A 25,782-nucleotide genomic window follows, 5' to 3' on the forward strand; every position below is an offset into this window, starting at 1 on the left:
TCAAAATAACTAGATTCGGCATTAAATAACCTGAAAAAGGTTGATATGCCGTAAAACAAAAGCAACCAACCAACCAATCCTCATCTAAATATTTCAGAAACGTTAACAGTTCCTACATTCTATGCTAAACCTCCTGCCTTCAATATATGAGATGCCTTCATTAAGTTTCCAGACCTTTTTTTGTACAGACATTAAAAATTGTTGTAGACTTTTGAAAATTCAGTATGTTATTGTCATACATCTTATGAGATGACTGACCAAGTTTTATGATTTCCAGGTTCTGCAGCAGGAATTGGAATACACCCTACCAAAGCTTAATTGTCACAGTTGGTGAATTTCAAAAATGCAATCTAGACGTGCGGATACTTTAGAAGACCGATATGCAATAAAATCTTGTTGTAAACTTTTAATAAATGACACTGAAATGTATGAACTGCTTGTGAACCATCTGGCATTAATCAAACATCAGCCTTTGAGTGGCATAAGAGATTCAAGGAAGGCAGGTAGTCTGTAAGGGATGATGAGAGGTGTGGGAGGAGTAAGGATGTCAGAACAGCAGAGTTGATTGGACAAATAAAGAATTTCATGAATAAGGACCGTTGTGTTTCTAGAGACAATAAGTGCACAGTTTGATGTCAGTGTGGGAACTGTACACACAATTATTCGTGATGAAATAAAGATGCGGAAGATTAGACTATTTGATCAAGATGGGCATCAAAACAGTTCCTCATCCCACCTATTGTCCAGAGCTTGCTCCCTGTGAGTTTTGGTTATTCCTTAAGCTTGGATTCTTTGGACTACTGTTCTCATCTTGAGTGTCATTTTCACAAAATGTTGGCCAATGTAACCCCGACCATCATCAGGTGTATCTTGTAGAACTCGGGAATCTGCACAAAATTTCGAATGGATCACTTTATTTAATTCCGGTGGGGGAGTGGGGTAATATACTCTCGTTCTGTCAGCCATGACTGGATAGAAATCTGCAAGGACCTTTTGTGAAGTGAATAAAGGACTTGGTAAAGTTCAATTCTACGTTACATTCTTCGAGGCGGAGGGGGTGGGGGTGAAAGTTCAATTCTGAGAGCAGGCGAATTACTCAGGACTTTCAGCTAATCACGGCTGACAGAACGAGAGAATGATATCTAGCTAATTTGTGAAGATGAAGTTCAGTGTTGGTTGCATTCGTACATTAAAAGATTACTCACCTCTGATTTTCTGTAAATGCAGTTTTAACAATCTATTCATATACATTTGCTCGAGAATGTTACGTTTTATTTCAGCCAGAGCAGAATTGTTTCCAAATTGTAAACCGTTTAGAGTTTCATCAAAAGTTGCTCCAATACTTTTAAGCAAATCTGTCATGCTGCAAAGACAAAATAGACACGGATAAATAAAGAGTTATTTGAGAGAAAGAGTTAAGTAGTTTCATGATTTTCGATATTATACCTACATTTAAAAATAGTTTCATGATTTTCGATATTATACCTACATTTAAAAATAGTTTCATGATTTTTAATATTATACCTACATTTAAAAATAGTTTCATGATTTTCAATATTATACCTACATTTAAAAATAGATTCATGATTTTCAATATTATACATACATTTAAAAGTAATTTCATAAATTCCAATAACAAACATACGTTAAACAAGTAGTCCTAAAAATCCCAATAACATGCATACATATCTTATTTCTTTTTTTTTTTTTATTGGAATTCATTATTGAGATGAGTATTCTTTTATTAATTTTATTTATTGCGGACTATTATCCTCATCTTTTTATCTGTTGTTTCACGATGTTTCGGCCAACTATTCCTCTGGCCTTCATCAGGTGGTAACCACGACGGGATAGAAATTCTGAATCTCCTGACTGCATTCACTGCAATTACTGCCTTCCATAGTTGTTGTTGTCTCACCACATGTTGATCAAGTAAGCATCTGACCAGCTTTGGGTAGGATTGAAACCGCTATCTTCAGACAATTCTCACCTGGGACCTTAGAGATTCAACATGGCGCAGTTGATAGAGACGTTGTGATTTCATAAGTAAAAAAAAAAAAAAGTATTTGGGTGCCATCAGCCAAAATCGAAACCAAAAGCAAAACTGTAGCATTCAAAGCTGGTGACGTTACCACTGTACAAACGTGACACACATATGAACTCGGAAATCTTTCTGTCGAACTCAGGAGTCTGGACGGAATTTATAACGGAAATACTTTATTGAATCCAGAGGGTAGCATATTCTCGTCCCGTTAGCCATAGCATATTTTTGAATATCGTTCGCACTGAGTGTAGATTACAACTAAATTTAACTAAGTAGTTTATCCGTCCCATGAGTCCTTGCGGACAATTCCACTAACACACTATAAGCTATAAATTCTCGAGTTCGACAAGGTACGCATGAAGAAGGTCGGAGATTGCGTCAACCGAAACCTTCTGAAGATAATATTCAAAATAAGAACAGTTGTCCGAAGAATCCAAATAATATAAACTAGAATGGTACTAGCGATGGGGGGGGGGGGCTTTACCCGGTCGTAAAATACGTTTAAATATGATATTTTAATTTGTCCAGATCTCATATACATTATTATAGAGTCGTGATTTCATAACATACACATATGTAATAACAATGTATGGCACTCTTCTGCTTTCAATAAAATCCCCCCAAGTATCTGTCTTTCATTCTTTCATGCTTTCTGTTTTACTTGTTACTTCTCTTTTCGCAAGAGCAGTGAATTGGTAGCAACAGTAGTCGCTGAAACGACGTGGTTGCTATAGAAACCAGTCATAGAAAAACTTCGCTCACCTCCTTACGTTTTTTTACAACTTTTAACACCAGTAAATTCATCATAACTTTTGTTTTACTGAACGAAAATTGAAAGGAAAAAATGTTTTCCACAATATAGCTGAGAAGGTGATCTATAAACTGTAATAATTGTTTGAAATTTGGTCGAAAAATGAGTGAGCGGCGAAGCTTTAAAGTAGTTCTAAATGACTAAAACTGCCACTTAACCATATTATTATTATTATTTTTTTGCGATTGCGTGTTTGGTGATCAGGAGATCTCATTTATTACTACGGACATCAAGTTAGTGTAATATCAAGTTAGTGTAATATCAAGTTAGTGCAAAAACAATGTCGTTTTTTGACGTTAAGGTGAACGTCAACAAACAACATTATCTTTGCACCAACCTAATAATTTAATTTGTAACATGATACCGCCTCCATCCTCCCACTAAAAAATAAATGAATAATTTATAATCTGGAAATTGTGACACACGTATGAGCGTATTAACATATACCGTATATTTTGGTGTATAAAGCGACCGTTAAAGTTAAAAAATCATCTTTTAAAAGCCAATATTTCATAAGATACCGGCTGTTTCCATCTCTAGCCTAGGCTTAACAAACATGGTTTTGTGGTTTAGCAGTTGTCTTATACAATCGATATATGATAAATTTATCAAAATTTGCTCCAATTTTGTACCTTGTCTTATCTGACAGTCGTCTTATATGCCGAGATATATGGTAGATATCTATTTGGAATAAATTTTAATAACTGATATCTCATGAACTCCTAAAAGAAACCACTTTCATTTCTGAAATTAATTTGATTCCATTGTAAAGTCGCTAATAATGCTTCAATATCTTCATTGCATTCACATTAAGTATCTACTTAGGATAAGTTTAATAAATTATACATATTCTAATGAAATCCCAAAAGATTCTGGCCTTGACTTTTACTCCTGATCTGAAATGGAACACATACATCAAATCCGTTGCCAAGGTCGCTGGAAGAATGGTGGGATCCTTATATTGATCCGGTAGATATCTCACTGCTGATGCAATTCTCTATCTATATAAGAGCCAGGTACGTCCAAGGATGGAGTTCTGTTGCCACATCTGGACAGGAGCTGCTAGAAAGGACTTATTCTGCCTTGATAGAATTCAAAATTGACTTCGTAGCTTAGTAGGGGATGTCATTTTCTCTTCCTTGCAACATCTTTCTCACAGAAGAGATGTTGTACGTCTGCCTCCGCTTTATTATTTTCATGGCAAGTGCTTTTCTGAGATCCAATCTATGGTTCCCTTCGCCAAACTTTCATGAGAAACACTCATCTAGCTGAAACCACTATCAATAATTTCACCACTCTTTAAACGTAGATTCCATGAACAAAGCTTCTTTCTTAGAACTGCACGTCTGCGGGACTTTCTTCCATTTGCCTGCTTTCCAGCTGACTACAATATGATTGTCTTCAAGTCCAATGTAAACAAGTTCTTGATGAGTTGTTCTACTTGAGTTGAGAAATTTATCGAATTTCCATTACTAACTATTACTATATTGTCCTATTGACTACTGTACACTCTCTAACCCTTATCCTCGAGTGGCTTTTGGGCCTTGATAAGTTGTGATGCCTATGTAAAAAAAGAAGGAAATCAGTTTTGTCGTTTTACCTTGCATTTCTGAAATAGATGGGATTCTATTGTAAAATCGTTAAGAATAGTTTTCTATATTTTTTGCATTCATATTAGATATATATTTAGAAAAGTTTTAATAAATGGCAGACATTCTAATAAAATCCAAAACAAAAGAAAACAGTTTTATTATCTTACCTTGAATTTGTAAAATCGATTTGATCCTGCTCTAAGGCCGTTAAAAACCGTTCAAAATCGTTCTTGTATGAAGACCCATTTAACCAATTGTTGCCAATTCCAGTCTCAAACACAGGAGGATTCGTAATCAGAGAGGAAATTAAGTCCTGAATTTCGATTTCATCCAAGATAATGCTGGTTAAATTTAACTTCAATGAATGCAGTGGAAAATTCGGGTCGTACAATTTTTCAATCTGAAAACGAATAAAATATAAATTATTATCTTTCTTTAGACTATTGCCCTTATCAACATGATTTCTCTTCAAACGATTGTTATTTAATAGAGAATTTGAATTAAATGTGTAAATCTCCGATTTCTTTGAATTTATGTTTTCAGTGGAACATTCGCGTTGTACAACTTTTTAATCTGAAAATACATAGCAGAGTTTTCAATGTAAAACACCTGATGTATCGATACTTGATTCGGACTAGTTTACTTTTTTGTTTTTACCTTCCACTGTGTTATTGGCATAAATGTAATTTATTTCGCTAAAGTTTCTCTCTCAAAATATTTATACTAGGATAATAATAGGAGTAATCGTATTTCATATTCTGAATAAGCGATAACATTATATCTCTTTAGACTATTGTCCTCATCAACATTATTGTCCTCATCAGAATCTTTAAATTGTAATTTTCTCCACATTATGGTCCGTATCAATATCATTAAAAAATTCTTGAATGCAAAAGTCTTGTCTTTTTTTTTTTTTGTCAAAATTATAATAATATTCTTTTAAGAAATAACGAATAGTCTCTTCAGTGGAAAAGAGGTTGCAGAGAAGAGAAAATGTTATGCTCCACTAGGCTACGAAGTTTATATTAAACACCATCAAGGCAGGATAAGTTAAGCTACTTCATCAGTTCCCGCCAAAATTTGACAACAATACTCCATCATTGGACGTACTTGGCTTTTATACATGTAGAGAATTACATCAGCAGTGAGATATCTACTAGATGGATAGAACGATCCCGCCATTTTTCCAGTGACATTGGCAACGGATTTGATGTATGTGTTCCATTTTAGATCAGGAGTAAAAGTCAGACCTAGAAGCTTGTCAAAACATGGAGCTTCTCCAAGACGAGAGCCATTCATTTCAAATGATGCCAGATGGGGATGAGCGCTGATAATGCTTTAGATGCATTAAAATTAACCAGCCACCTCTTTCCCCATTACACCACGTGCACAAGATCAGAGGAGAGAGAATCAGAGAGAGTCCTTTATGGCCTTTGAAGTGCTGCCATAGATGGTAGTGTCGTCAACATAAATGCATCGTAACGATCTTAGGATGTGATTTGGGAGATCATTGATGCAGATTTGAAAGAGAGTTGGACACAGGATGGATCGTTGAAGGACTCAAGCATTAATATTGTGAGCTTCTGATTTCTGCCCATCAAGCAGTACTCTTCTGGAACTATCAGAGAAGATTGATTTAATGATTAGAAAGACATTTCCAGCTATACCGTAGCTGGAGATCTTGTGGAGTAGACCTTTATGCCATACCATATTAAAGACCTTTTATATGTCAAGAGCAATTGCCTTTGAAAGGAAGTCTTCAAGAGATTCGCTAATCCTATGAGATATAACTGTTAGCACATCTACAGTAGATCTAGCAAAACGGAGACCATAGAGCATGTCAATGAGGTTATTTTTGCTGAAGCAGTTGACTACGTCTCTATTTAACACAGATTCCAGCAACTTACTCATGACGCACAGGAGACTTATTAGGCTGTACTGAGAGGACGATGATCGATCACCTGAATTTTTAAATATGGAACAAACTGATGAGGTTTTTCAGGATGTTGGAAAGCAATTCTCCTTAAGATAACGCTTAAACAGCTTTGTAAGTATAGGAGGGGCTTTTTCAGTACTATAATCGGAATACCGTCAAGGCCAGTTGCTTTACTGGAATCAAGGCTTTTGATTAGCTTGGCAACATCACGCACAGATATTTGTATGTTGGATAGACATTCTTGGTCTTCGGGCCGGGATCAAAGTGTAGTATCTGTTCCGGCAGATGCTGCAAGCTATGACTAGCAAAGACCAGATGTGGGGGCAACCCCACATGCCTGACCATTAACCAGCTCCCATTTCCCACCTCTCGGGAGCTGGTCCCCTTTTTCCCTTCCCCCTCCCTTCACTCCTCACATTAAAAATCGGCCTTGTGCCTAATTTGCTCGGTGGGGGAGCAAATAAATACCATCTGTTCTGCAGATGCTGCACATAAGTTAATTGGTCCTTGGTCAATGTAAGAGAACCCCTTCAAACTGAGACAATTACTATTTTTTTGGATACTGCTAGAGTTCCTCCCCCTTTTACCATTGTTTTAGGGAAGCTGGTTTAACCCCACATTAAAAACGACCTTGTGTCGCATTTTGCTTTCGTGGGGAAGCAAATAAATACATAAAACAAGAAAGAATAATGCAGAAGCAGCTGTATTAAAAGAAAAACATTGCACCAACATGTTCCTCATCTTGTCACATTAGAAGTCAATGTATTAAAAAGGACTCGATTTTATTAGATATTTAAATACTGTCGTTTTGTTAAAACAAATAAGAATTCGGGGAAGAAAAAAAAAGAAAATTCCGAAAAGTAAAAAAAAAAAAAGAAAACGAGAAGAAAAAAACATTTTGTAAAAAAAAAAAAAATGAATGTATAATTTATGAAATTATATTATTTTTTATTTTACTTTTTTTATTTCCTTTTTTTAAAAACTTTTTTTACTTTTTTTTTATTTTACTTTTTTATTAACTGTTTTATTTGACTTTTTTTTACATTTTTATTTTACTTTTTTTTACATTTTTATTTTACTTTTTTTTACTCTTTTTTTACTCTTTTTTTACTTATTTTGTTTTTACTTTTTTATTTTACTTTTGTTTTTTATTTTATTTTATTTATTTATTTTTTTTTTACTTTTCTTAGTTTGAAGAGATCAAGGGGCTCCTTCCTGGGGCTAACACTTGATTCTGTTATAATTTAAATTTATATCCGAGGGCTTTTTTAAGAATAGACACTGTTCCCTTTATGGCTGCTATCTGTATTTCCTTACAGCTTGGTTTTCCAGGGATTGCTTCTCAGTATTTCTGAATGTTCTTTTTCATTATACCAGTTGCTCCCGTCACAACCGGTATAATGTTTATTTCTTTCGAAGACCATGTCGTTTTTAGATCATTTTTTAGGTCCTGATATTTTGTTAATTTTTCTCGTTCTGCTCTATTGAGGCCAAAGTCGTTTGGAACTGTGACGTCGATAATGAGCGCAGTTCTTTCGGGCTTGTTCCATATTACTATATCTGGCTTGATGGCCTTGTCTTTTATGTATCTGTCTGCCTGTATGTCTTTGTCGTAGAACACGGTCACTTTTCCCAAGATGTTATCCGTGCTGGTTCATGTTCCCAGATCCCCATCGCGTCAAATTGAAGTAATTAATTTATTAGAAATTTATAAAGAAACAAAATGGCGAGGTCTTTTTAAAACAAGAAAGACTAAGACCGAAAGAAATATTTTCCAAAATGGTAACTTACGTTTTGAATAAAAGTTGCAAGTCCATCAATACTTGAAAGTGCAGACATCCAATTTTTGGTGAAGAATTCTTTTAATGAAGCACTGGAACAAAGGAGAGTTTGAAAGTCGCCTGCTTTACTTCCCAAAACATCTGTTGCAAAGATTTCCTGAAACAAGGAACTATTCACGCAGATCTTGTTCCATTCGACTTCACCTAACAACTTTTGATACTGAAATTAGACCAAAAAAGAAAGCATGTTGCATTCAATAATCAAATTACGCAAAATAAATAACAAATCATTTATCGCTATTCATCTTCATAGTTTCAGTCGCTTACGTTCTTGATAAAATATAATTAATACATTTGTATATTGTTTTGTAAGAGAATTAAAAAGAATATTAAAGCTACAGCTGCTTACGTTATTAATAAATTAGCAAGTAGAGAATTAACACATTTGAATATATTAGCTTCACTTAACAACTTTTGGTAGTGAAATTAAAGAAAGAAGAGAGAAAAATACAATCAATATTTAAATTATGTATCAAGTCTCCATGCAAAAAAAAAAAAAAAAAAAAAAAACAGAAATAATAAATAATAGTCATTTATCGCTATTCACCCTCATAACTTCAGCCGCTTACGTTCTTGATAAAATACAATTAATACATTTGAATATAGTTTCGTAAGAAAAGTAAAAAAAATAATATTATTATTAAAGTTTGCAAGTAAAAAACGAATAAAATAAATAATTTGAATGGAATTTATACACGAATTAAAAAACTTGTATAATAAGTAGGGCAAGGACAACAGCATATTCTTTTCATTGTTTTGACTCTCGAGTGTGTATCCGTTGATATCTTATATGCTTTTATATAGAGTAATGTGGTTCTTGGTTGATTAACTGTGTCTGTGTCGGATATATACCGAAGAGTCAAAACAATGATAAGAATATTCTGTTGTCATAGCCCTAATAATAAGCAATTATTTGTTCATACCAAGAGTGTACCCGCTTATCTCTATATAAATAAAATGAACTCATTTTTTCCCCTTCTGATTTTGACCTTAATAGGATTAAAAATCAAGATATTTCATGCAAATATAATATGCACAAACGGCAGAACAATATCTGAGGTGTGTTATAGGCTTATTATTTCTCAAATTCCTCGATAATCTTAGATTTCTATACTTTTTCTGCTGAGAAGTCACGGCCAAAATCGGTTAAGATCAATGGAAGTGGTAAAATATTTTCTCTCTAATAAATTCCTCCTCCCCCTGCCACCACTTAACACCGTTTGGGGATCGTTCACAAGGAACAGTTGAGAAGAGAACACCGGTTTGGCTTCGTAGTTCTTTCATGTGAAGTTATTTAAAATCACTAAACTAAACTGCAGTGCTCTGTGGCGTAGTGGTTAGCGTGCTGGAAATTCACATTATATTTTCACGTTCGCGCCGACCTACCGTAGTCGTTTTTTTTTTCTTCCTAAACAACTGGAATGGACTTTTCTTGGTGGCCGAACTGTTAACGTTGCAGATGTTTTTTTTTTTCACACTTTATTTTCCTACTTTTACTCATGACTCCGGGTTTGATCCTTCCTACTTACCTACCATAACATTTTTTAAAACTCCCCCCCCCCGTCCCGGAAACAAACACTAGGGCAACGCCGGGTACCCCCGCTAGTGTTCTTAATAAAGTTAGATTAAAGGCTGTTATAATTAGCAATATCAGCCGCTTACGTTCTTAATACACTTTGCAGGTAGAAAATTAATACATTTGAATAGTTTATAAGAGAATTAAAAAGAATACTTAATAACGTCTGATTTTGAAATTGGAAAAAGAAGGCAGACGTAAACGTTACTCAAATTATCTATAGAGTATGCAGACAAAAAAGAAAAATAATACCCATTTTTCGGTATCCGTTTTGGTGCTTACAAAAAAGAGATGGCAGATTGATATTTTTAAAATATGTCATTTGAAGCAAAAACTATATTACATATTGGGCTCTCTCTACCGTGCTAGACAACTACTAACACCCGAAAGTATCCTGTACCTCTATAAGGCCACCATCCGCCCATGTATGGAGTATTGCTGTCACATTTGGGCTGGTGCATCTGCTGCTAGTCTCTCGCTCCTAGACAAGGTTAAAAAGAGAGTCGCAAACCTGATAGGCCCTGAACTGGCATCTAAGCTTCAGCCTCTGTCCCATCGATGAAATTTTGCATCCTTCTGCCTGTTCTACAAGTATTTTAGTGGCGAATGCTCTGACGAACTGCAAGCACTTGTGCCCCCACGACGTGAGCACCTTCGACAAATCCGACAGACTGTTAAATCTCACCCCCTCACTGTAGAGATCCCTAGATGTAAAAGATCTTTCTACTCCAGTAGTTTCTTTCCCCAGAACCGCTAGACTTTGGAATTCCATTCCAGGCCCCTGCTTCCTCAACAGTACTGACGTGCAGAAGTTCAAGTGTAACGTGAACTGACATCTTGCTGCCCAAATCCCTACATAGTACCCCAGTAGATGTTTCCCCTCATAGTAGCTCCCTACACCAAAGTGGCAATTTGCCTTGTTTGGGGTGAAAATGTAATTTAAAAAAAAAAAAATGTCGAAAATATTAATATATAAAACATATCTCGATTCTACAGTTCCAGGTGAGAATTATCTGAACATAGCGGTTTTAATCCTACCCAAAGCCGGCCAGAGGCTTAATTGGCCAAAACGTGGTGAGACGACAACAAATATGGATTGCAGTAATTGCTGAGAATGCAGTTAGGAGATTCGGAGTTTCTATCCCGTCGTCGTTACCACCTGATGAAGGCCAGAGGAATAGTTGGCCGAAACGTCGTGAAACAATAACTAAGGAAGTTGAAGATAAAAGTCCGCAATAAAATAAAATTAACAAATAATACTCATCTCAATAATGAATTCCAATTAAATATATATATATATATATATATATATATATATATATATATATATATATATATATTCATAAGTTTTGGTTTCGGTTTCGATTATAGGTGAAGGAAGTCAATTTATATATATATATATATAATATATATATATATATATATATATATATATATTCATAAGTTTTGGTTTCGGTTTCGATTATAGGTGAAGGAAGTCAATTTATATATATATATATATATATATATATATATATATATATATATATATATATATTCATAAGTTTTGGTTTCGGTTTCGATTATAGGTAAAGGAAGTCAATTTATATATATATATATATATATATACACATATATATAAAATAAAAAATTACAATTAAATTTACCCAAATGATCCAAGATGGTAAAATTAAAGTATATGATAAATATTAAAGAATTGATATTTATAAAGTTATCTCAGCCAGATGTAAAAGCTCGATAAAACCAAATAGGAGATAGAGCTTATAATACGAGCAAACAGTTAATAAAACATGTTAAAAAACACTTTGAAATGAGTTGAAAACATATTTAATCTGAAAAGGAAACACTAGATAAGTGGATAGTCCTTAATCCGTGGAGTTTCAAAGAAATACTTTCCTTCTCATCAGAGGGTAGGAATTAGCAAAATGCGGGATCGGATTTTGCATGCAAAAGTATTAGATGAAACAACAAGTAAGTCAAAGATCTTACTTGATAACAGAAAAAGTGAAGCAGAGGGAATATGGTGAAGAAAAAGGTGATTACACATGAATGGATAGTCTGGTGGAAGATAAATAATCCAGTGACGGTAAAATCCAAGTGTATAACTTCAAGAAAGTTTAAAGAATTTCCATTTTCCGATCCCTCATTTTGCTAATTCCTACCCTCTGATGAGAAGGAAAGTATTTCTTCGAAACTCCGCGGATTTTGCAACATGACAATTAAGTAAACAGAATTTTATTGCATATCGTTCTTCTAAAGTGTCGTCACGTCGCGATTGCATTTTGAAAATTCACCAGTTGTGACAATCAGGCTTTAGTAGAGTGTATTCCAGTCCATGCTGTAGCTGTTCATTAAAGGCATTTATTACCGTTACTTTCCAAACAATGCCTGCTTCTTGTTTTTTTTTTTTTTTTTTTTTTTTACTGGTCATTTTGTCCGCCGTGAGATTAACAAAACCTTGCCGTTTCGACAAAAGCTTAAAAGCCTCTTGCTGCTACCATGGGGCCACACAGCCATCTAACCTGGCCACGTTTTTCCTTCTGCTCCTCACTACGTGGTGCATTTTTTCTCTCGCCGCACACAAATAATAATAAAAAAAAACAACGTCGATCGCTTCCTTTGCTTGACCCTGTGCTGTATTTTTCTATGCTTCTCTTGTGATGCAAGCTCGCGCACACTTGTCAATTTGCATACTTACTTTAACGGCTGCTGCTGCTAATATTTTCTTACACCCACCCAATCACTCTGTTACAACAAGGGAAATAACTCAGTTTTTTTAATTTTCATAATGTTTTTGAAAGTGTTCAAAAATTAATTACTGCCCGTCCCCATCCCGCTATAATACGCTATTTAGTTTATATTATGTAAGCAAAACCTGCAAATTTCTTAGAAAACTACTTTTTTAATAATTAATTTATATCTTATTGTTTTTGGAATTTTTTTTTGGATATTTTCATTACTGCGACATGACAGTTAAATTGGTTTGACTTGTAATTCAAAATTTCGATTTTATAAATTTCGCCAATAAATGAATAAGAACAGAAAATTCTATGAATATGTAGAATGATTTACCTTTGCTTGATTTCGGTTCCAACGTCCAAGAGTTTCCAGAAGAACTTTGACAAATTCAGGAGTTTTCTCAATCATTTTGAACAATTTCAGGATCTCCATTGAGTTCATAAACTCACTTAAAACAAATTTGTTCGTAGCTTGAAAAAAAAAAAAAAAAAAATTTAGAGGTTCATAAACAAAGTATGGCAAATACAAAAAAGTATTAATTCAATGACGTTTTTTTTTTTTTTTTTACAAGGTAGTCACCACTTATCAAGGTCCGGAAGCCACTCGGGGATAAGGGTTATTGTGTGTACAGTACGTTAGTGTTGGAGATTTGATACAGTGTCTTACTTAATGAAGGTAGTTCATCAGGAATTTGTTTACATTGGACTTGAAGACATCCAGGTTGTAGTCAGGTGGGAAGCAGGCAACCGGAACAGAGTTCCACAGGCGTGCACTTCTAAAAAAGAAGTTTTGTTCATGGAATCTACGTTTTGATTTTGGCACAGATAAGGAGTGGGGAAAATTTTTGACAGTGGTTTCAGCTAGGTGGGTGTTTATTGTGAAAGATTGGCAAGGTGGGACCAGAGGTTGGAGTTCAGACGAGAACCTGCCATGGTAGTAACGATAAAATAAAAACGTCTCTCCTATGGGAGAGAGGTTGCAGGGAAGAGAAAGGGCATCACCCACTAGGCCACAAAGCCTATTTCGTACTCTGTCAAGGCAGGATAGGCTGTTTTTAGCAGCTCCTGCCCAGATGTGGCAGCAGTACTCCATCCTTGGACGTACTTGGCTTTTATACAGATAGAGAATTGCATCAGGGGTGAGATATCTTCTGGAACAGTAGAAGGATCCTACCATTTTTCCAGCGACCTTGTCAACTGATTTGATGTATGCGTTCCATTTCAGGTCAGGAGTAAAGGTCAATCCCAGAAGCTTATCAAAACATGGAGCTTCCCCTAGACGAGAGCCACCCAATTCAATTGATGCCAGATGGGGATCAGAACGTTGATGAAATAAAGATAGGAGCTTGGTTTTAGATGCACTAAAAGTAACCAGCCACCTCCTCCCCCACTGTACCACGCGCTCAAGATCAGAGGAAAGAGAATCTGAGAGAACTTTGTCATTTATGGCCTTTGATGTGTTGCCATAGATGGTCGTGCCATCAGCATAGATATCAACGAATGATTTAAGTATGTGTTTTGGGAGATCATTGATGTAGATCAGGAAGAGAGTTGGGCCTGGAATGGACCCCTGAGGGACTCCAGCATAAATACTTTCTTTATTTCTTTCTGTTTTTATATTTCTTCTCCACTTTTATATCACAGTGGAAAGCAAAATCCAGACTATCGAAACAGCGGTTTCGAACAGTTTAAAAACTTTTTACCTATTTTTTAAAAAAATTATTACACAATTCAATTCCACATAATTACAAACCTGAGCATTCTTATTTATCTCTAATATAAGTAAATACAATTTTAATAATGCAATGAAATAATTAAAATTTCAATCAATTTCATAGATTACATATTTTATCCGGGTTAATAATTCGTAAAATATGTATATAAAATTCGGATAAGAATATTCTGTTGTCATAGCCCTACTTATCACACGGATGGGAAAATGTTCTTCACCCTACAATCCATGGCAATTTGCTACGACAGTACATCAGTGGTTTTCAAAGACAGATTTCTCTCAACCAGCAATGCAGTTGAGTGCTTAATTTGGTAATCACTTTGTTTTGTACTTTAATGCGTGATTATTTTATATGTTTTGGTTCATTTACTTCATATCAATAAAATAACAAAAAAATAACTAATGTGACCCCGCCCCCCTAAAAAAATAATTTAACATCCTGAATTAAAAAAAACTAAAAAAAAAATCTTATACAGAAGCAATATCTTGTCGTGGTTATAGGGTTTTTACTAAAGTTGCTTCATTACCGTTTATTCAAATACATGAGAAAGGCATCAGTTGGGGAGGGGTGGACCATATAGTTTTTCTTTTACCCAATTCTATTTCAAATAAACACAAGCTTGAACTTCCCAGACAACATTAATGAATTCACTCAGAACAAAATTTGCTCATGATTTGAAATAAAGTAAAAATGACATTCACATCAAAAGATGATGGGTAAAAGCAAAACTTTAATTCCTGATATACTTAACGTTTTATATTTACCCTATATTTTTGTACTAGCCTGGGTGCTCGGCGCTGCCCGGGTGTTTGGAGGTGCGTGTTGAAAAAAAAAAGTGGTAGTAAGCAGACAGGCTCAAACCCGTGACGCGAAGGCGGAAAAGAAAGTGAAAAAAAATCTGACGTTCTACCCCTACATCATGATGTGACCGAAAGTTCAGAACGTTAAAATTAGGCAAAGTCAATCGAACCGATACGATGACTCGCAAAAAATGGCCCGCAAAAATCGACCCCCTCCTTGTAGAAAATGCCCAGCTGACAGTGAAGGAATTTATGTTTTTGGCCAATTTTTCGATATTTGTAGTCCTAGACGTGGAGTTTCAAAATGATACTAATCTCGTGAAAATCCGTCCCCTCTATCGAAAGTGTTAGGCAGACATACAAACATACATACGTACATACATTTAAACAGACAGGTGAGATTTATATTATAGATTTATTTTTCATGTATTGATTTTGCGTGCTTATGCTTGTGAGACAAAACTGCTCAATGTTAACAAATAAAACTTTTTAAAGCAAATATTGATACAGGTAATAATAAAAAATCGGGACATAATTCATGTTTTATCTTAATCAAACAATGTAATAGAGGCTTGAACTTTTCATAGGTTAGATGATATTTGTAGAAGAGAGATGAGTTTTTTCACTACTTCAAAAATAGAAATTGTACTTCACTTACATCTTTTATAATCTAATAAAAATTAAAATACCAATCAATTTCATAGATTACATATTTTACCCTTTTTAATATTTATATTTTACTAGCGGGGGGGGATACCCGGCGTTGCCCGAGTATTTGGAGGTGTGTGTGTGTGTGTGTGTGTGCATGCTTGGGTGGGGATGGGGGTGTTAATCAAAACCTAAAAATAAGCGAAGTAAAAAAACAAAAAAGAGAACAGAAAAACGAACGTTAAAATTTATCTGCAAAAAAAAAAAGCGGGGGGGGGGTACCCGGGTGGTGGGGGTTGGTAATCAAAACATTGAAAAAAAAAAGACACAAAAACACTAACGTAAGGCAAACGAACGATGTTAAATGTAAAAATCGGAAAAACAAAAAGAAAACAGAGGAAAAACAAAAAGAAAACAGAAAAACGAATATTAAAACCTCTTTAAAAAATCTGAAAAATAAAAACAAAAAAATAAAAAAAACACGTGAAAACTGGCTTAAATAAGCCTGTTTCAATATTAAAATTTTTTTAAATCGGTGGGTACCCGGCGTTGGCCGGATGTTTTTGGGTGTGTGGTCGGTGGAGAGTTGGGGGTGTTAATGAAAACCTAAGAATAAGCAAAGTAAAAAAAAAAAAACAGAAAAACGAACGTTACGTGAAAAATGGCTTGAATTTGAAATTTGAAATTGCTTCAATATTAAAATTTTAAAAATCGAAAAGAAAAAAGAAGACATCTCACACAACGATTCGAACCCAAACGTTTTTGGACAATTTTTCGATATTTGTCGGGCGAAGGATGGGGCTTTCATATGAGATCAAGTGAATTTTTGCAGACATACAAACACAAATACATACATTTTCACTTTTATATATATAGATGGATTTGAATATTACTCATCTCTGATATTTGTAAATAAAATATAATAATCTAATAAAAATTGATATTCCAATCAATTTTATAGACTACACATTCTATCCTTTTCAATATTTATATAGAACTTAGGTGAAATTCAGAGATGTGAGCAGGAATTTCTTTGGGCCCGCTTGTAAATTATAAGATTAGTTAGTTCTGAGTTTTGTAAATACAATTTTGACAATATAATAAAATCTTTAAATTTCAATCAATTTCATAGATTCCATATTCTATCCGGCTCAATAATATTCAGAATTCAATTTATAAATTATAAGATTACTTACCTCTGATTTTTTGTAAATGCAATTTTAACAATCTATTTGTATACATTTGCTCGAGAAGAGTGCGCTTTATTTCAGCCAGTCCGGAATTATTTCCAAATGGTAAACTGTTCAGAGTTTCATCCAAAATTCCTCCAATGTCTTTAAGCAATTCTGCCATGCTACAAAGAGACAGAATAGACATATATAAGTAAAAACATGAATTTTTCATTAGGGAGTGTTATACATAAATTTCAATAACTTATATACACAGTAATGTATAGTAATTCTGGGCAGTAGAATATTTTTCTTGTTTTTCAAATCGTAATTCTTCATCAAATTTCGTTAACGTATAATTATAAAGATCCCGTTATGAAATAAAATAAAATATACGCATTACATATCTACTTAGAATAAGTTTTCCTATCACTAAAGAATATATGGAATCTCACTAGTTGACCATTGTGCCACTTTCAAATCTGATAAAAGGCTCCTATCACTATTAGTTTTTTTTACACAACTGACCAACTAGTAGATAGTCTGCAAAAAAAAACACCCCCTCAAAAAAACCCTGATTTTCATCAAACGGAAATGGAATCATGTCGTCTTTTGTAGGGAGACAATTTTACCGTTCCACACTGCAGTTATCACTTTTTCGTCTTATCTTACATTTCTAATATACCATTTGTATTCATATTAAGTATATATTTAGAATAAGTTTCAATAAATGAAAAATATTCTAAGGAACTCCAGAGACAAGGAAATAAATTTCATTTTCTTACCTTGAATTTGTAAAGTCGATTTGATTTTGTTCTAAAGCCACCAAGAACCGTTCAATGTCTTTCTTGTATGAAGATGCATTTAACCAATTATTACCAATTCCAGTCTCAAAGACAGGAGGATTCATAACCAAGGTGGAAATTAATTCTTGAATTTCAGCTTCCTCCAAGATAATGCTGGTAAAATTCAGCTTCACTGAATCCAGTGAAAAATTCGGGTCGTACAGCTTTTCAATCTGAAAAAGAATAAAAAAATATAAATTGTCATTGTATTTTTAGACAACTGTCTTAAGATATATTTCTCTTTCGGACATTGTTTTATCAAGATTTCTCTTTTCACTATTGTCCCCCTCAGCATTATTTCTATTTTGACTATTGTCCTTATTACCATTATTTCTATTTGGACTATTGTCCTTATTACCATTATTTCCATTTTTACTATTGTCCTTATCAGTGTTATTTCTCTTTTCATTATTGTTATCATCAATATTATTTCTCTTTTGCATCAGTTTTTGAGTGGCGTAAGAGATTCAGGGGGATGTAAAGGATGATGAGAGAGGAGTAAGGAAGTCAGAACATCAAACTTGATTGGCCAAATAAAGAATTTCATGGATTATTTCGTGCAATAAGATAATAAGTGCACAGTTTGATGTCAGTGTGGGAACTGTACACACAATTATTCATTAGGAACTGAAGATGCGGAAGATTTACACAAAGTTTGTCCCAATTCACTAGTCCACACCCCATTCTTGTCACAAACTATTTGACTGAGATGGGCATCTAGACAGTTTCTCACCCTTCCTATTACAGAGACCTTGCTTCCTGTGACTTTTGGTTATTCCTTAAGCTCAGGCTGTCGTTATGAGAAAATTGAGGAGATGAAAAAAGCTGTGACATGCTCACACAAGAGGACTTCCATAGGGGCCCTTCCAGAAGTTGTTGGAACGGTGCAAAAAGTGCATTGCAGCCGGAGGAGATTACTTCGAAGGGGACTATAGTTTCATGCGTGTACTATCAATAAAAGCGCACATACAGAAAAAATTTGGAAAATTATTGAAGGTAGACCGTAATTAGAAAAACAATTTATTCATAATTTAAAATTGCACCAGCATATTTCTTATCGCGCTGCATCAGAAAAAAAAAATAGGAACTATAAAAATCTTTCTGAAGAATGTAGGGGAAAGAAATAGTATTGTTAAAAATTATTAATATCGACAGATATTTTAGCTGATAATGTTTTAAAGTTGTAAAAGTTGTCTCCCTTTGACGGTTTCAGATTTATTCTTATTTTTTCAATTACAATAAGCTATTTTTCGTGTAACTTCTCTTTGTTTACATGTACTAACCCTTTTCGTGTTAAAACTAAAACATGGCTACGTGTTAATTGATTTTCTTTTGTCAACATCGGTATGACTTCCACTGTGTATCTTATTTAAAACAAACAAAGTATGTTTTTATTTTATTCATAATTAAATAATTAACTAATTATCAACCAACAAGTTTCTCTCTCCCTAGTGTTTTTACAATTTAGATTTATAGTAAGCACCTTTTATTTCTTTGGTTTATCGATATTAATTAACAGGTAAAATTAAAAGATTATATATTTCTCTTTTCACTATTGTTATCATCAATATTATTTCTCTTTTGCATCAGTTTTTGAGTAGCGTAAGAGATTCAAGGAAGGCAGGGGGATGTGAGAGATGATGAGAGGTGTGCGAGGAGTAAGGAAGTCAGAACATCAGACTTGATTGGCCAAATAAAGAATTTCATGGATTATTTCGTGCAATAAGACAATAAGTGCTCAGTTTGATGTTAGTATGGGAACTGTACATAATTATTCGTTAGGAACTGAAGATGCGGAAGATTTACACAAAGTTTGTCCCAATTCACTAGCCCACACCCCATTCTTGTCACAAACTATTTGACCAAGATGGGCATCTAGACAGTTTCTCACCCTCCCTATTATCCAGACCTTGCTTCCTGTGACTTTTGGTTATTCCTTAATTATTAATTAACTAATTATCAACCAACAAGTTTCTCTCTCCCTAGTGTTTTTACAATTAAGATTTATAGTAAGCACCTTTTATTTCTTTGGTTTATCGATATTGATAAACAGGTAAAATTAAAAGATTATTTCCGCATTTTTTCTTTTTGCTTGGTTATTCATTGTTTAGTTTTGCCTTTTTTATCTGTATATCCCCCTCTCTCTGTCTCTCTCTTTCTTTTCCACTCTCTTTCTCTCTTGCCCACGAATACTTTTGTGTTTTTTTGTTTACAAAGGAGTCACCTCTTATCAAGGCCCGGAGACCACTCTAGTATTTTAGTAAATTGGATTACATAAGGGGACGGCTCATCAAGCACATTTTTACGTTATACTCGAAAATGACTATATTGTAGTCAGCGGGGAAGAAGACTAGCGAAACAGAGTTCTACTGGCATGCAGTTCTGAGAAAGAAGCTTTGTTTATGGAATTTACGTTTAGGTTTAGGCACAGATAAAGAGGGGAAATTATTCATAGTGGTTTCAAATAGACGAGTGTTTTTTTTTTATTAAAACAGTAGATAAATGTATATATATGTGTGTCTGTGAAAATATTTAACCGATAAACTCTTAAACTACTAGTCACATAACACTGAAATTAACAAAAAATAGTAATCATACACCAAAAATGGTTTATAGCGAGTAAAATCTTTGTTTGGATGAATAAGGCGTATAGAAATATGTCGGCAAGTTGAAATGTAAAAAGTCTTTTTTATCTATACTTTAATTATTGAAATTAATTAACCACTTACAATTGCATTAAATATTTCTTCATCGACAAAGTCCAAATTTTAAATATTACTCAACATACTGAGGATGGAGTTGAGCTCCGAAATATATTTGTGATAAATTTCAAACAAGTAAAATATTTGTTTATTTCCTAATATTACGTTGTGATTTGGCTTTCAAGCGCACTTGATGCTCATTTTATTTTATTCAAATTAAATCAACGTTTCTATATGAACTCTCATCCTTGACGTTATTCTCGCGTTGCCTACGCACAGTTCAAACATTTCAAAATACAACCGCTAGATACAAAAGCTATGGATGGGATGGATAGGGTACCTCTGCTGTAAAAAAAAAAAAAAAAAATTATAAACTGCATCTAGAGATTATATACAAGTTATGAAGCTGCGTCTTCACTGTTAAAAGCACTATTATGATTGGATTCTACTCCAAATTATTTACTTATATATATAAATATTTGTTTATTTTCCTAATATTACGTTGTGATTTGGCTTTCAAGCGCACTTGATGCGTATTTTATTTTATTCAAATTAAATCAACGTTTCTATAATGGAACTCGCATGCGTAACGTTATTCTCGCGTTGCCTACACACAGTTCAAACATTTCAAAATACAACTGCTGAGATACAACGCGCGGCTCTTTACTTTTCTTTCCCCAACTTTACAACATGGCAAGAAAGAAGAAAAGAAAAGAAAAAAAAAGAAAGAAAACAACATACTGAGGATGGAGTTTAGCTCTGAAATATATTTAAATTATAAATTTCAAATGAGTAAAATATTTGTTTATTTTCCTGATGTTACGTTGTGATTTGGCTTTCAGGCGCACTTGATGCGTTATTTTATTTTATTCAAATTAAATCAACGTTTTTATATGGAACTCACACCCTTGACACAATTAGTACATTTGAATAGAGTTTGATTAGAGAATTAAAAGGAATATTAAAACTTCAGCCGCTTACGCTCGTAATAAAATACAGTTAATACATTTGAATAGAGTTTGATTAGAGAATTAAAAGGAATATTAAAACTTCAGCCGCTTACGCTCGTAATAAAATACAGTTAATACATTTGAATAGAGTTTGATTAGAGAATTAAAAGGAATATTAAAACTTCAGCCGCTTACGCTCGTAATAAAATACAGTTAATACATTTGAATAGAGTTTGATTAGAGAATTAAAAGGAATATTAAAACTTCAGCCGCTTACGCTCGTAATAAAATACAGTTAATACATTTGAATAGAGTTTGATTAGAGAATTAAAAGGAATATTAAAACTTCAGCCGCTTACGCTCGTAATAAAATACAGTTAATACATTTGAATAGAGTTTGATTAGAGAATTAAAAGGAATATTAAAACTTCAGCCGCTTACGTTCCTAAAGTTTGCAGAAAGATAAATAAATAAAAGCTATTTACTGTTAAAAAGAAGAGAGAAAAATACAATCAATATTAAAATAAAGTAAAATAATAAATAATAACCATTCATCCTTATTCATCTTCATAGCTTCAGCCGCTTACGTTTTTAATAAAATAGGTTTGGTTTGATTGTTTTATTTTACGGCATATCAACCCTTTTCGGGTTATTTAATGGCAAATCTAGTCATTTCAGAAATAGTGTTCATGTTGCATTTAATTATTTTGTAGAAGGTTTTTATTCTTCAAGCTTTTTGTATCTTCAATCACTAGTTTGTAGTTTAGAAGAAGGTAATTGGTTTTACCTTCCTAATAAATTATGCTTAAAGGACAAGACACAAAAGAAATAACAAACTTCTTTTTAACAGTAACAACGAAGAATATTTTATTCGTAGCAGGAACTGGCAGGTCAGGCTGCTAAAAGGAAAGAAAGAAAAAAGTTCTTTTAAGGTCGTCGTCGGTCAGTCAGTATCGTGTCGTCCCCAGCTGGATAGCAGTTGCCTCAAATCGAGACCGTCGATGCTATAGCGAGATGTCCGTTGGACAGGGGACGAGAGAGGATAGGTGTTGCTAGGCTGGAGGTCCGGCTCTGACTCACTGACGTTCCCTCAAGACTTTTTAGGCAGCAGATGAATCAATGCGCCCTGTTAGCTGATATGACCGGAGAACTCAAATGGGGGGGGGCATTGATTCACGAGAGAAAATAGTTTTCTGTGACTGCTTTGATCGTTTTATAGTAGGTTTTATCGTTTTTGTTCTCTGTCCTGCAGAAAATGAATGAGTTTTGCAACGGAAAGAGGGGGGGGAGGGTCACAGTATCCATGTTTGGTACATTTTAAGTTAGTAAACCATTCAGGAAGTGGGGGAGATAGAAAGAGAAAGGAGAAATTAGAAGTAATTTGATTAAAAGGAATTCGAATTTATAAGTATTGTAGAAACTAATTTTGTAAAAAGATAATAGAAAAATAAAGTGGAAAGAAATATATTGAAAAATGGTAACTCACGTTTTGAATAAAAGTCGCCGGTTCATCAGGTTTTTTTTTTTTTTTTTAAATCTATAATCCCATCCCTTACAACATAATGTTTTGTTCAGTTTCAGATGATTATTTTAAGCATATTTGGAACCCCATCAAAACAAGGGGGGTTGTAAGCAACAAAAAAATATATATAAATATTGTTTATGAAAAATAAGTACACTGTTATAAAGTTCATTCTTCTCTTAATAATCGCTGAAAATTTCGTATTGATTGGATAATTACCTGATTTTTGGTAGATTTTTAAAAAGACGGTCCGTCAGAAGAATTGTAGAAAGTAAATACTCTCATTTTGTTAAAAAAGAAAAAAGAATTGAAGGAAGGAAATGCATTAAAAAAAGGTGACTCACGTTTTGAATAAAAGTTGCAAGTCCATCAATACTTGAAAATGCGTCCATCCAATTTTTGGTGAAGAATTCTTTTAATGAAGCACTGGAACAAATGAGAGTTTGAAAGTCGCCTGCTTTACTTCCCAAAACATCTGTTGCAAAGATTTCCTGAAACAAAGAACTATTCAAACAGATCTTGTTCCATTCGACTTCACCTAACAACTTTTGGTACTGAAATTAGAGAAAGAAGAGAGAAAAATACAATCAATATTTAAATTATGTATCAAGTCTCCATGCAACAACTTTTGATACTGAAATTAGACCAAAAAAAAGACAGCAAGTTGCAATCAATAATCAAATTACGCAAAATAAATAACAAATCATTTATCGCTATTCATCTTCATAGCTTCAGTCGCTTACGTTCTTAATAAAATATAATTAATACATTTGTATATTGTTTTGTAAGAGAATTAAAAAGAATATTAAAGCGACAGCTGCTTACGTTATCAATAAATTAGCAAGTAGAGAATTAACACATTTGAATATATTGGCTTTGTAAAAAAAATTAACAAGAATCCAGCGCGGCCGCAACCGAGATTGAACTCAGTACACGAGTTTGTAGTGTAATTCAAATCTTGACGCTAGCTGAATACTTGATGCGTCGCTAGGCTATCAAGATTAGTTTTTATCGTGATGCCATCACTAGATGGGGTGCCTATCATGGCTTAAGAGAGCCCCGTCTACCTTCGAGAGACGGATAGACCGCGCCAGTTTCTCAACCTGGTATTTTACCTCACGGTACATACAGCGATATATTTCCCAAATGGTCACTCATCAGGTACTGGCCAGGCTCAACGTTACTTCGCTGATCTTGCGAGAACCGGTGTGTCAACGTGATTGTGCCGTGTAAACAAAAATACTTAATAATTTTTGATAGTGAAATTGGAAAAAGATGACAGACACAGCCAATAGTCAAATTATGTATAAGGTTTGCAGATAAATAAATGAATAAAGATAATACATAATAGCCATTTTTCGCTATTCCCATTTATAGCTTTAGTCGCTTACGTTCTTAATAAATTTTTGATGTAGCAATATATATATATATATATATATATATATATATATATATATATATATATATATATATATATATATATATAGAGAGAGAGAGAGAGAGAGAGAGAGAGAGAGAATAAAGACAGAAAACACAATGAATAGTGAAATTATATATGAAATTTGTTTATAGAAATTGAATAAAAATAATAAATAGTCGTTTATCTCTATCTACCTTTATGGCTTCAGCCGCTTACGTTATTGATAAAATGTAATATATCTGAATACAGTTTTATACGAGAATTAAAAAGTACATTGAAGTTAGTACTAATTATCAACAATTTTTTATAATTGTAAAGACTTAATAACTTTTAACGGTGGAATTGGAAAAAAGACAGACACGATTAATAGTCCAATTATGTATGAAGTTTTTGTTGTTCACTTTCAAAGCTTCAGCCGCTTATGTTCTAAAGAACATTTGGTACTTTTACAGTTTAGTCAAGACATTAAAAAATGAAAATATCGAAAAAAAGTTTAAATTGTATGTATACGTTATGGGACGAAGTTCTCCGAAAAATATTTCACTTAATTTCATCAAGTTGTTTTTTTTCACAGCGAAAAAACAATTTGTTATCATACCGAGCAAAATGTTCGATTTTTAGGAAAAAAGGCTAGTATTAAAGATGGGAAGGGGTGTCAGCGCTTTAACTGGAGTTATCTCTCTTTGGCATTTCTAAAATTCAAACAAATTTTTTAAAAAATCCAAGATGGCCGCCTTCAACGCGCTCTCATAAAAACGTGTTTTTCCGCTGTAAAAAAAAAACAAAAAAACTACTTGATGAAATTAAGTGAAATTTTTTTCGGAGAACTTCATTCTATAACGGATACATACAATTTAAACTTTTTTCGGTATTTTTATTTTTTAATGTCTTGACTAAACTGTACAAGTACCGAACATTTTATAAATAAAATTTCCAGGGAAGAAAACATGTCATGCATAAATAAAAAAACAGAGAAATTCGAATACGTAAAATGTCTGACCTTTGCTTGATTTTTGTTCCAACGTTGAAGTGTTTCCAGAACAACTTTGACAAATTGGGGAGTTTTCTCAACCAATCTAAACAACTTCAGGATTTCCATTGAGTTCATAAATTCACTTAAAACAAATTTATTCGTGGCTTGGAAAAAAAAAAGAGTTCATAATCAAAATATGACCAATTTAAATATGTATTAATTCTAGTATTTTTTTTCTTTTTCTATATTTCTTCATTCTTACTTATTAATATCAGTGCAAAACAAAACCCAGACTACCAGAATAGGTTTCGAACAGTTTAACATTTTTACATAATTTTCAAAATTGTTATACAATTCGATTTTACATAATCACAAACCTGAGTTTTCCATACAACGCAATCTTACTTATTTCTGATATTGTTAGAGAATGCATGCATATATATATATATATATATATATATATATATATATATATATATATA

At 33.5% G+C, this 25,782-nt stretch overlaps 1 protein-coding gene across 4 annotated transcripts in view; it reads right to left on the reverse strand.

The window, feature by feature from the left end:
* The window catches only part of LOC145268835 (uncharacterized), a 1,065,816-nt gene that overhangs the window by 463,173 nt on the left and 576,861 nt on the right, over positions 1-25,782 (reverse strand). For all 4 annotated transcript variants that reach the window (XM_080124499.1, XM_080124501.1, XM_080124498.1 and 1 more), the window contains 8 exons: positions 25,328-25,464; positions 23,252-23,461; positions 17,674-17,906; positions 16,916-17,073; positions 12,873-13,009; positions 8,175-8,384; positions 4,615-4,847; positions 1,206-1,363 (listed from right to left, as the gene is read on the reverse strand). In XM_080124499.1, coding sequence (XP_079980625.1) covers positions 1,206-1,363; positions 4,615-4,847; positions 8,175-8,384; positions 12,873-13,009; positions 16,916-17,073; positions 17,674-17,906; positions 23,252-23,461; positions 25,328-25,464 — 1,476 coding nt within the window. The remainder of the gene's footprint in view (positions 1-1,205; positions 1,364-4,614; positions 4,848-8,174; positions 8,385-12,872; positions 13,010-16,915; positions 17,074-17,673; positions 17,907-23,251; positions 23,462-25,327; positions 25,465-25,782) is intronic.

Source organism: Euprymna scolopes, chromosome 44 (genome assembly GCF_053919585.1).
Source record: "Euprymna scolopes isolate OS-2025 chromosome 44, ASM5391958v1, whole genome shotgun sequence".
Lineage (NCBI taxonomy): Eukaryota > Metazoa > Mollusca > Cephalopoda > Sepiida > Sepiolidae > Euprymna > Euprymna scolopes.